Source organism: Larus michahellis, chromosome 21, assembly GCF_964199755.1.
Source record: "Larus michahellis chromosome 21, bLarMic1.1, whole genome shotgun sequence".
Classification (NCBI taxonomy): Eukaryota; Metazoa; Chordata; class Aves; order Charadriiformes; family Laridae; genus Larus; species Larus michahellis.
This window is the reverse complement of record NC_133916.1, coordinates 1,463,728-1,474,566: the sequence shown is the minus strand read 5'-3', so window position 1 is coordinate 1,474,566 and position 10,839 is coordinate 1,463,728. Positions and strand designations below refer to the sequence as shown.

The window sequence follows — 10,839 nt, the reverse complement described above, 5'->3', positions numbered from 1 at the left end:
ACAGAGACCTGAGCCCAAGGAGGTCCAACTGACAAGCACAAGGGCTTGGCCTGCTCTCCAGCCCCAAGATGATCAGGAGTGGAGCACAGGACACACAAGGAAAGGCAAGGAGAACTGGGTTGGTTCAGATTGAAGAAGGGAAAGTTTGGAGGGATCTTGGAATTCTCTGCTGCTAATTAACTGAAGGATGCAGAGAAGATGGAGCCAGATCTTCTGAGGTGCATGGGGAGAGGCAACTGGAACAAGCTGGGATGTGGAAAATTCCTCTTAGATACCTGGAAAAAAAAATTCAGCATGAGGAGAGAGGCCGGAGGGGCTGTGGGATCTCCATCATACCTCAACTGGACAAGGTCTGGAGCAACTGGGTCCCACCTGGTTCAGCAAATCTGTCCCTGCTTTGGGCAGAGGGTCAGTCCCTTCCTGTCTAAATTATTCTGTGTTTCTGTTAGGACACACCTTAATGAGGCGTTAACATTGTTCCCAGGTACTTTATCTCCATTACGCAAGGATTTCATCTTGCTGCGTGTAGTCTCGCAGCTGCTCTATGTGAGCTGTCTTTCCTTTACTTGGAGAAATGAGGGATTTCCTTACTTTCCTCACCCAAGCTCCCATCCACCACGGGAGACCTCTGTGGCTTGGGGAAGTCTACTGGCTTTGCCAAGGGCCAGCCCACGATCTGCCCAGCGCTGCTGCCTTCTCGTCCTCCCACAGCACCACCCCAAAAACATCTCAGTGCCACACGTGTGCGAGGAGTCGAAGGACGGTTTTGCTCAAGAACAACCTGTCCGCATGTCTCGGCAGGCTTTCCTCAACTTGGCAGCTCCATGCTCGCTTTCAGCTGGATCCTGGTTACCCTGTTGGATCTGAGCTCTCCACCTGCCCTGTTCCCGTGGTGCTTTCTGGTCCCACAGAAGAAAGCAAACCTTTCATGAGCGGCTGAGTGAAACTAAGGCTTTGCAAATCTGAAGAGCAGGTTTCCTCCTGGAGAAACCTTGCCAGGCTCTGGGAAGTCTCAGCCGTGCTGGGGCGAGGCTGAGTCACTCCTCAGAAAATGCCATTATCCTGGGAAATACAAAAAATCCCCAGCACCCTTACCTCTGTCCTCCTGGTGACCACCCGCCCTGAGGAAGAAGGAACCCTAGGTGCTAAACCCCCCCCCCCAGCAGTACTCCCTGCCACCAATTTTGGGGAACAACTATTTTCCCCCGGCAGATTTTGCAGCCATCCGTAGACACTTTCAGCTCAGGAGCGCCTGACAAGTTTGAACAGCAAACCCTGCACCGCTCTGGGAGCAGTATTGGGCCAGCGAGCCCTTTGATTGCAATCAGCGCGTTGGCAGGAATCCCAGGAACTCGTACAAAAATGCTTTGAAGAGGCCAGATGCACAAGGCGTGTCCCTGTGTGGGGTGCGGAGCGGTGATTCACGGCATTGCCATGCGATGCTCGGTGCGCGCACATGCAGCCGTCGGACCGCAGCGAAGGTCCCCCTCTCCCTCAAATCACCAGTTACCTATTTATTTTATTTTATTTTTAACCCTCCAATCTCGCGCCGATCGCACCCCGAATTCGGCGCAGGTTTTGCTGCCCGTTCAGCCTTCCCCCGCTGCTGCCCGCCAGCTCCAGACAGAAAGGCAGACAGGGAATTTGCTCCGGGCGCTGGCAGATGCCGGTGCTGCGCGGGTGCTGCGCTGGGCCGGCTGGGGATGACACTCCCCGTGCCCTGCTAGGTAAGCATCCCCAGCCCGTGATTCAGAGCAGAAACAGCAGTTTGCATAGAGGTGCGATGAACTCCTTTATTTAAGTAGATTTTGCTCTTTTAGAGGCGGGCTTGGAGTCTTGCAGAAAGCCGGGAGATTCCCTCCCTTGGGCTAGACTGTGCAAACTTGCCCAAAGAAACTATTGTTTCTTGAAAGCTTCTCTAAGCTCCCTGTCCTCAGCCCCACAGCCCAGCTCAGCATTTTGGGCGAGTTATGAAAGAGGGCAGATGCCAGCGCGTAGCATTCGTATTATCCGCCAGCGAATGACGGGATGTGATAAACACTCGGCTCTCCCGTGCGGGGACAGGGTGAGGGCTGTTCCTTGCCGTGGGGGAAATGACATTACAGGTTTGCAAGAGCTGGCCACTTTGTTGTGCAGAAGCCACCTGACGCTGACAGCCTGTCATTGATTTGCGAAAACATCGCTTGGCATCGATAACAAGCTTTCAGGAGAAACAAGTAGGACAGAGGAAAACAACACCCAGGTATTGCTTTGCTGTTCCCTACCTGGGCTGGAAGCACACGGACTTATCCCCGGTCTGTGAAATGCACGGGAGGAGAAGAAAATCTTCCTCCATCTCTCCGGGCATCAGCCATCCAGTCTGGGGCAGCACTGACCCCTCATCCTCCCTGGTCTTGCCTGGGCATGGTCTAAGTGTCCAGGCTGTTGGGATGATGGAGCAGAGTGAAGCCGCTGCGTCCCTTGGGTGAGGTGTCAGGAAATGTGGGGAGAGGGGACCGGAGGTAATTAGCCTCTGGTTGCTCTAGTCCTGTGTCTCGTTGACAAAGCTTGGGTTTCTGCTGTTGGGTTCCACTGGAGGAGCATCCTGGAACACCAGAAGAGGAAGGTACACGACGTTCATCCTCCCCAGGAGGATGCCCTGTGCTTTCTGACACTGCTCTTGTTCCTATAAAATAGGAGATACGTCACCTGTGTGCTCACAAGCCAACAGTGAAACACAAAACCTGATGAATGGCAATGAAATAGTGTTATCCCGCTGCTTTCAAGGAGGGACCCAGCACTTGTGAGCTGAAAGCACCAGGCCTGCGGGCAGCCAGACCCCGGGCACTGATGATTCCCACCGGAGAGAAACCCCACAAGTCCTCTCCGCTACAGCACCCTCCACCCGGCAGTGCGGAGGAGCCTGCTCCTCCTGGCCCTTCTCCGGGCTGCGTGCTGGCGTAGGCACCCAGGACCTGGTCCTGGGGGGCCCAGGAAGCCTCTGCCCTGGGCACCGTCCCCTCGGCCTCCATCCTTGATGGGGTTTGTGCCTCTTCTCCTGTATCAGCCTCTTGTGGCTTGGCAGGAGCTTTGTCAGCGCTTGCTGTGACCTGAAACTGGTCACACCAGCAGCGAGGTGTTCGGTTCTCTGCGGACGAGTTGCTGCAGTGTGGCTTGGCAGGGAGAAAATTCTCCGCTCAAATTCATAACCTGGCATGTCGTTTCTTGCACAGCCATTTTATCTTCTGTTCTGCTTGCTAAGAAGTCCTATTTTTCTCTGTGCTACCCCAAGTCACTTGCAAAGGTCACCCCAACTCTTTGCCTGGCGGCTGCTCTGATTCCTCCATAGGGTTATCCCTGCAAAAATTTGGGAAGAGGTGTCACCCCCATGAACACAGCAGCACACTGCAGTCAGCAGGACCCTCCATGACCCCTGCTTTAGGGGCTCTGCAGGTGACCCTGCAGTCCTGGGCCCACCGGGGGGGGGTTGCAACCTGTGCGGGCAGAGGGAGCTTTCTGCAAATGGGACACATTGACTCGGGAGCATCCTGGGGGGACGGAGGCTGGACCCTCAGCAGGGATGGGTGCTGCGGGCAGCGTTGCTCCTCTGACCCATGGCCTGTGCATATGCTGCCTCCTACTAGCAGGGGCATCCCCAGGCTCTTGGCACCGAGACACCATTTTGATCCAGTTGAGACCAAGGGAAATAATAAAACACAAGATGAGCAGGCTGTGTGGGAGATCCTCCAGCCCTCCGGCTGCCGAAGAGCACCGTTTCCTACCCAGATCCACAAAGCCCCACCCATGAGCCCTCCATGGCAAGGGGGATGGCGATGTCCATCCCCAGCGCCCTCATGGCTCCCAGCCTGGCCCGCTCCCCAGCGGGGCCCGCGTGTCCCCCTCCACCCATCCGTTTTGGGGGAGGCAGGTTTGGGGCGAGGGCAGTGGGGAGCCGCGTGCCCTGCAGCGGCGGCGCGGGGGCTGCGAGCGAGCCGCGGCGGGGAGCGCGTGGGTGTGTGCAGGCAGGGCTGTATATCCAGTCTGGCAGAGGGTGTGCCTGCTCACACGCCGGGGAGCCGAGCCGGGAGCAGGAGCCCTGAGACACCCTCGGCCGGGGGACGTATGGCAAGGAGGGGTTCGGGAGATTAACCCCAGCACGAGACGCGTTTGCTGTTGCCTTGCGTGGTGCGCGGTCAGGTGAAGTGCAGACCCCTCTCCCCCCCAGCCCCACGGTCTGCTCGCAGCCATGCTTCACTCTCCGCTGAAAACGGCGCTGGCGTATGAGTGTTTCCAAGACCAGGCCAGCTCCACGCTGGCTCTGCCCTCGGACCACAAGCTGAAAACGAAGGGCACGGGAAAACAGCGGGTCCAAGAGCAAGTGATGATGACGGTGAAGCGGCAGAAGCAAAAGTCATCCGTGTCGTCGAGCGTGGGCCACTCCAACCGAGGTAAAATCCCACCGCGCTCTGGATGGCAAGGGCGTCCCCTCTGGGGACAGAGCAGATGCTGAGGGGTGCTTTTGTGGGGTTTTGTTCATGGGGGACAGACCGGTTCGTGTCTCTTGTGGGTTACCCCGGGCAGGGGATGCCGAGGTCTCTTGCACTGGATGGAAGAGTTAGGACAAGAGGTGGAGCTGGATGCATCGACTCCCCCCGGTGGAGCTGATCTCCTGGGAGCGCTGCACTGCTCCACATCCCTGAGGCGCTTGGACATTTCAGTGTGGTGCAATTAACCATTTGTTCCCTGGCTCTAAAGCTGGAGTAGCTGCCTAACCTTGGCAAATCCTTCCTCTGTGAGTGCCCCCGTGGTTGGAATCCTCCACCAGACCCGTCCCCTCCTGCGGATGGCCAAAGCTCACAGCGATGCTCTTCCTCCATGCCATGGGGTGGGAGCCGGCCACAAGCTGGGGGCTCAGCTGCCTCCTGAGAGTCGCGGCAGGTGGAGAGCGGAGAGCTCTGCCTACACACAGCACACAAACCGGAGCTTTGGATTCGCCTCTGAAGCTCCCAACATGTCTCCTGAGAAGTGTGGGAGCCTCCGGGACCCCCCAGTGTGAGTGGTAGGAAGGAGATGAGTTAGGAGGAGAGATGTCCTTTTCTTACCGCAGTGTCTTGCGGTGGTTCGGTGGGGATGCTCCGCAGCCCCCTCTGTTTTTCAGATGGGTAGAAAGGGATGTAGGGGTCTGGGCAGCCAGTCCACCTCCATGCAGTCTGTGCCATAGAAAGCAAGCAACCAGCTGAGTCCTGGAGACGGGTTTCCTACTGGAATACCTTCATCTTTGGGCCAAGGCTTGGCAATGGTTTTCTTTGCCGTCCTTGCATCTGGAGAAAGGTGATTTGGAGGTAAACCCCAGGTTTCCCCAGCTGGGAGCTGCGAACGCAGAGGGTTGTGACAGCCTCAGCACGAAACCTCCTGGCTCTTGGACGTGCCTTCGCCAGCAGCTGCTGGGAGCTCCCTGGCCCAGCTGAGTTCATCAGGAAGAGGCAAAGCCCGAGGCCTTGCGGGAGAGGGGGGTGCCAGGGCTGGGACTGAACCCTTCAGCCATGTCCGGAGCTGTGTGTAGAAGGCTGTTTGCGGGAAAGCTGGGTGAGCTGGGCCAGCCTCTGCCACCTCTTGCAGGGACCGTGGCTCGTCCGGCAGCTTTCCCAAGCTGGATCGTGAGGCTGAATCCAGCGCTGGTGAGGTGTCTTGGTCCAGACACACATTTTGGGCTGGTTTACCAGGAGAAGCCAAGTGGCACTAGGTGCCAGGCGAAGGAGTGGAGGTGGTGCTCCCGTAGGAGCCATCCTGGCTGTACACACTGCAGTGGCTGCAACGGAGGGCACAGAGCAGCTTCGCGGTGGATGGTGTGTGTGTGCAGTGACCTGCGATGGACACTGCAGGGAACAAATCTCTGCTTTCTCCTTTTTTTGCATGTTTGTGGACATAGACTCCAAGGGATGGGTTGGGGACGGGGTGAGGAGAGGTTTATTCTGCCGCCAAAATGGAAGGCGATGAGAGAAACCCTATCTCAGGAGGGTTTATTACCTGAGGTCTTACGGTGCCAGACCTGACAAAATTAAATCCAAAGCAGGACGAGAGGGTCTGGATGGGGACTGGGGCACTGCCAGCCTCTCTTTCCAGTGGAGGGGCATTTCAAGGAGAAGCGGGCAGACATGTCTCCCACCCAGAGGCAGGACAGAAGGAAGGCAGAGGGGGATTATTCCTCTTGGAGAGGAGCCCAGGCGAAACCTCTGGGAAAGGGAAAAAAAAAAAGTAAATTCCCAAGCTGCCCGTCTCAGCTCGACAGGCTGAAGCTAAACCCCTCCTCCAGACACTTTTGGGAATGTCTGGGAATAGGAATTGCGTGGAGATGTGCAGCTCTGGTTTCTGTGTCCCAGGGAAGCTGAGTCACATCCAGCTCCCAGGAGCTGCCTCCAAACATGGGGCCGATGCCGTCCCGCTCCCACCGGGGGGAGGCTGGCCAGCACGAAGGTCCTGACGATTCACCCCGGCGGCTGCTCTCTCAGTGCATTTCTGGAGGGAATCCCAGAAGAGCAAGAAGTTATTCTTGGGCTTTTCTTCTGGGCTGGGCTGTCAGACTGAACTTTCAAGGGCAAGCGTTGCGTTGATTTTTTACTGCTGTTAGTCCAAAGATTAGCTGAGCAGACTTAATGAGAAGCATTAATGTTTCCTACAAACAGGCTGTCAGGCATGGATGTCTGCCTGTTCGAATGCTCCTCCAGCATCAGCGACCTGCATCCCCCCGTGATTTCTCAGAGATGCTCCTCAAAGGCAAACCCAGGCTGGGGAATTCACAAAGCCCCTTGATAAACGTTCGAGTGCTTTGTTCCCTCTGCACCCAGACGGTTTCCTGCGCGTGTCTGGTTAGGTCTTGGTCCAGGTCCAGCTTCTGTTGCTGCATTTTGATCTGTGGTTTGAGCAGGAGCTGAAGTGCAGCTCAGAGCTTCCCCAGCTCCAGGAACGCATGTGCCCGTGTATGTAGGACGGGGAGCATGGACATGGACCCCTCTTGCATGTCGCAGGGGTGGGCGTTGTTGTATCCTATAACTGGAGTTTCTTTAGAGGGCCAAGAGGCGTTCCCTCAATGTCCTGCTAATTGATGGCTACATAAAATTAGTTGGTTACTTGGAGTCCAGCAGATCCGAAGGTCTGGTGCCACCCAACGTGTGCACAAGCCACAGCAGGGCAAGGTGATCCATCTGGGCTCAAACTGGCGTGCGCTGGGGTAGGGCAGTGAGCAGAAACCAGTTGCAAGCAGCATGACCCTGCACCCCCCGTGGGACCTTTTTTCAGCACAGCAGCTGCGGGTGTTTCCAAGGACGGGTGCAGAGTTTTGGGTCTGTGGGGTCTGCCCTAGGGCATATCTGCCCTTCTCACCATGGCAATAGCTAACCAGATGGCTCCCTCGGAATTTGCAAATAATGCAAATTTCCAGGGAAAATTCATTTCAGTGGCATGGCAGGAGAAAAGGCCAGGCCAAGCCGAACCAGCTCCTTGTAGCCACCAGCGCCAGTCTGCAAAGTCCTCTGCCTAAAGAAAAGTTTTGCCAATGACTCGTCCCTGGCTGGCAGGGTATAGCAGGGAGCAAAGATTTGAGGAAACCCAACCAGGGAGTGTCGTATCCAACTGTCTCGCGGCTGAGCTGTCATTTAGAGGTTTGCTATGCCGGCTGTGGCTGAGAGGGGAGAAATCCCACGTATCTCTAATGGGATCCCACCTAGTTCTGATGGGATTCCACCTAGCTCTAATGCGTCCATTACTCTGATGTGAAGGGAAGAGGAGATTTTGGGGCTAGTAAGTCTTTTGAAGACTTCTGTAACCTTCGCCCCGCATGAGATGATTCAGTGGAAGCCACCCACTCTTCCACAAACCTTAGATTACTGGTATAGAAAAAATTCTGGAACCCTTTAGCTCGTAGGCCAGAAGGCAGGAATGGAGTTTGGTCATTCCTGCAAGAATCTGACCTTCTGGGATTTCACTAACTCTTCTCTGCTTGGAGGCACCCAGGCTTTGCGTTGTGCCTCCCACAGGCCCTCTTCTCGTACTACGTTTTTCCTATGTTTAATCATCCTTATTGTTTTAAAGCTGTGCATGGTTTATTACTTAACTTGTCTAGCCTGCACTACCAGTGACTGGTTCTTGTCTTGCCTTTCCCTGCCACAGATTAATATTTATTAACATGCATCCATTTCCACAATGCTCCCTGTTAGCTGTATGTGTCCGGCTGAAGCCTTTCACTGGTGTGCTTGAAAAATGGCGCGTTTAACACAATTCTTCTCCTTACTGTCTGTCTCTTAGCTTCAAGGGGTGTAAAGTTGCCTTTGAAGAAAGTAAATAACTCGTCAAGCTTGGCTCTGTGTTTGTCCAATAACTCGTCAAGCACAGATATATTGGTTTAGATGGAAGTCTCCGTTTGCTCTCCAGTGATCGATTATGGTTATAGAGAGGAGAATGAGGGCAAGGTGAGCATGTAGTGGGGCTCACAGTGGTTAAGTGCAAGATCTTGCAGTCTTTGCCTGTTGTAGTTAGTTTTTACCCTCATGAACCGTCCCACTGGAGTGAAATGAGATTCTACATTGACCAAGTTTTGGTGGAAATGCCTTGGGGGAAGGACAATTTGGGGGTGGGAGAGAGGGGTCCCTATGACAGCCCAGCTGGCATCTGAGCAGCCCTCAGGGGTATTTTCTGCCCACAACCATGGTCGCCGGGAGACGGTGCTTCACCTGAATGATTCCCATCCGTGTCTTTTCTGCCTCTGTCCCATCTGTTATCTACTGCTGATACAGTGGTTTTAATTGGCTCTGCGTTTGTCCAAGTGCAAATGGGCACTTCGGAGACCTAAACAGCTGCTTGGATGACAACAAATGGGACACAGACATATGGACATAGCTAGAAAAAAAGCAACAGGGAGGCAACTTCCCCAAAGAGCATTTCCACCGCCTAGCAAAATGTGGTTTTTTTTCAGGAGATAGTGTGTTTTTACCCCAAATTCTTGGGACCTGTGACCAGTTTGTGTGGTCTTTACCCTTGAGGTAGTTGAAAAGGGGGATATCCTTCCTCGCCCCGAGGGCTGGCGATACACCTCCAAGCTGGTTCTCAAGATGAACCAGGCAGAGAAGGGTCTAAACTTACAGGACTGAACAAAGATGGTATTTTCTTTAGCCACCTCCATCAGAAAATCCCCAGGTTCTTCCTGGCCTTCTGACTGAGCTCCCCAAGCAGTAAATCACAGTTGTGTGGTGGCAGGAGAAGCACCTTCTCCAACCAGCAAGGCAGCTTCAAAATGCCTTGAACATTTGAGGTTATATATAATTATATATTTATAAGCTCTTATATACAAGTTCTTGGAGGTGAATGCAACTCTTCAACAACTCAAGAACATAAACTTGCACGCACTGCCTGGTCTCTTGAATTTGGCCATGTAGCAGTGAATTTATACAAGAAAATTAGAGATGTGCCTAAATCAGCTTATCTTTGGTGTCTCCTTGCTCAACCCCGAAGTCTTTAGTGCAGTGCAAGGCAAGAATGGATCCTGAAAGGAAAAGCATGGTCCCCAGGGAGGACCGGTCAGATTAACCTGTGAGTCATGCCCAGAAACCCTTTATTCCAACTGCTCACTCAGAGTGTCAGGAAAACGCGGCCAGGTGCTCCCGCCTGCAGGTACACGATGTTTGCACAGAACAAGAGGGTGATTGCAAGAAGGAATTCCCGGGAAACTGTTATCATGGGATTGCTTTATCTTTGTGCTCAGAACTGTTGTTATCAGCTAACTGCCCTCTGGTAAATCACCTGGCCCAAACTTTACGATTTCAAGCCATGCCTTGATTTTGATGAAGCCCAACGCTCATGCCCTGGTCTGGAGTTTCTGGGACATCCCAGGATGGGGAGGGAAGCACAAGGTGAAGGATGCAGCTGAATCGTATCTGCTGTTGCATGTCGATGGCTGTTTCCTTGCATTGTCATCAGGTTCTGTGGTACTTAATAAATACAAAGCAATCAGGGCTGGAGAGATATTAATAGAGAGCAATGCCCACCAAGTCTATAGGCTTTATGGAAAATGAGATCCTGTGGTTTTCTGCACAAGTGTATGTCTGTAACACTACTCTCTAGTTGCTTATTCTGCATTCAGTGATGTTCTTCAGATGCTGCCATCCATGCAGTCTTGCTCCTCTCGTGTTGACAATAGAAAGCGAATCTCATTATTTATACCTCATCTACAGGAATCATCTTCCTGAGAAAATGCAAGAATTTTTAGCCACGAACCAAATCACCATAACAGGTTCTGGATGCCTCAGGCAAGGCAATAAGCTAGACTTACTCCAAGGATCGGTGGCTGTAGAAGACCTGAGTGGCTTCAGGGCCTTTGTGGTCGAGCTTATCCAGTTTATCTAAGAGATGAGTCTTATCAAACAATCAGAGAGATTAGGATATTTCTGACATTACCCACCAGTTTAGGTGCATAACTTAGGACAGGTAAGTCCTGATTTTGTACTTCATTAGACATTCAGAACTTCCCCTGGAAGTTAATTGGAGTGTAGGGTTTGCACTTCCTCATAACGGGACTTGGGATGCCACAATTATTGAGCACTTTTGAAAACAAAACTTAAATGACGTTACCCTCTTTTGGACCATCTGAAGGGGGTTAAGGGAATTCCAGCATGGAAAGAGGATGACTTGCTTCATTTTTTCTTGTAGTGATGAATGTAGCGTTGAGTAAAATGCTTCTAAGAGGGATCCTAAGATTGCACTGCCAAGGACCACTGGTGGAAGGGCTTTTAGTAGGCCTGGGATAGGTAACTCCAAACACTCTGAATAAAGCACTGAGAAATAGTAGAAATGGCAGACGCGTTCCTCCTG

At 53.2% G+C, this 10,839-nt stretch overlaps 1 protein-coding gene across 1 annotated transcript in view; it reads left to right on the top strand.

Annotated features, from left to right (window-relative positions):
* Nucleotides 1–4,067: 4,067 nt before the first annotated feature.
* Nucleotides 4,068–10,839, top strand: part of PKP1 (plakophilin 1) — a 48,069-nt gene continuing 41,297 nt past the window's right edge. Inside the window, exon 1 of the mRNA XM_074564128.1 lies at nucleotides 4,068–4,427. Within this exon, the coding sequence (XP_074420229.1) occupies nucleotides 4,226–4,427 (202 nt within the window). The 5' untranslated portion in view covers nucleotides 4,068–4,225. The remainder of the gene's footprint in view (nucleotides 4,428–10,839) is intronic.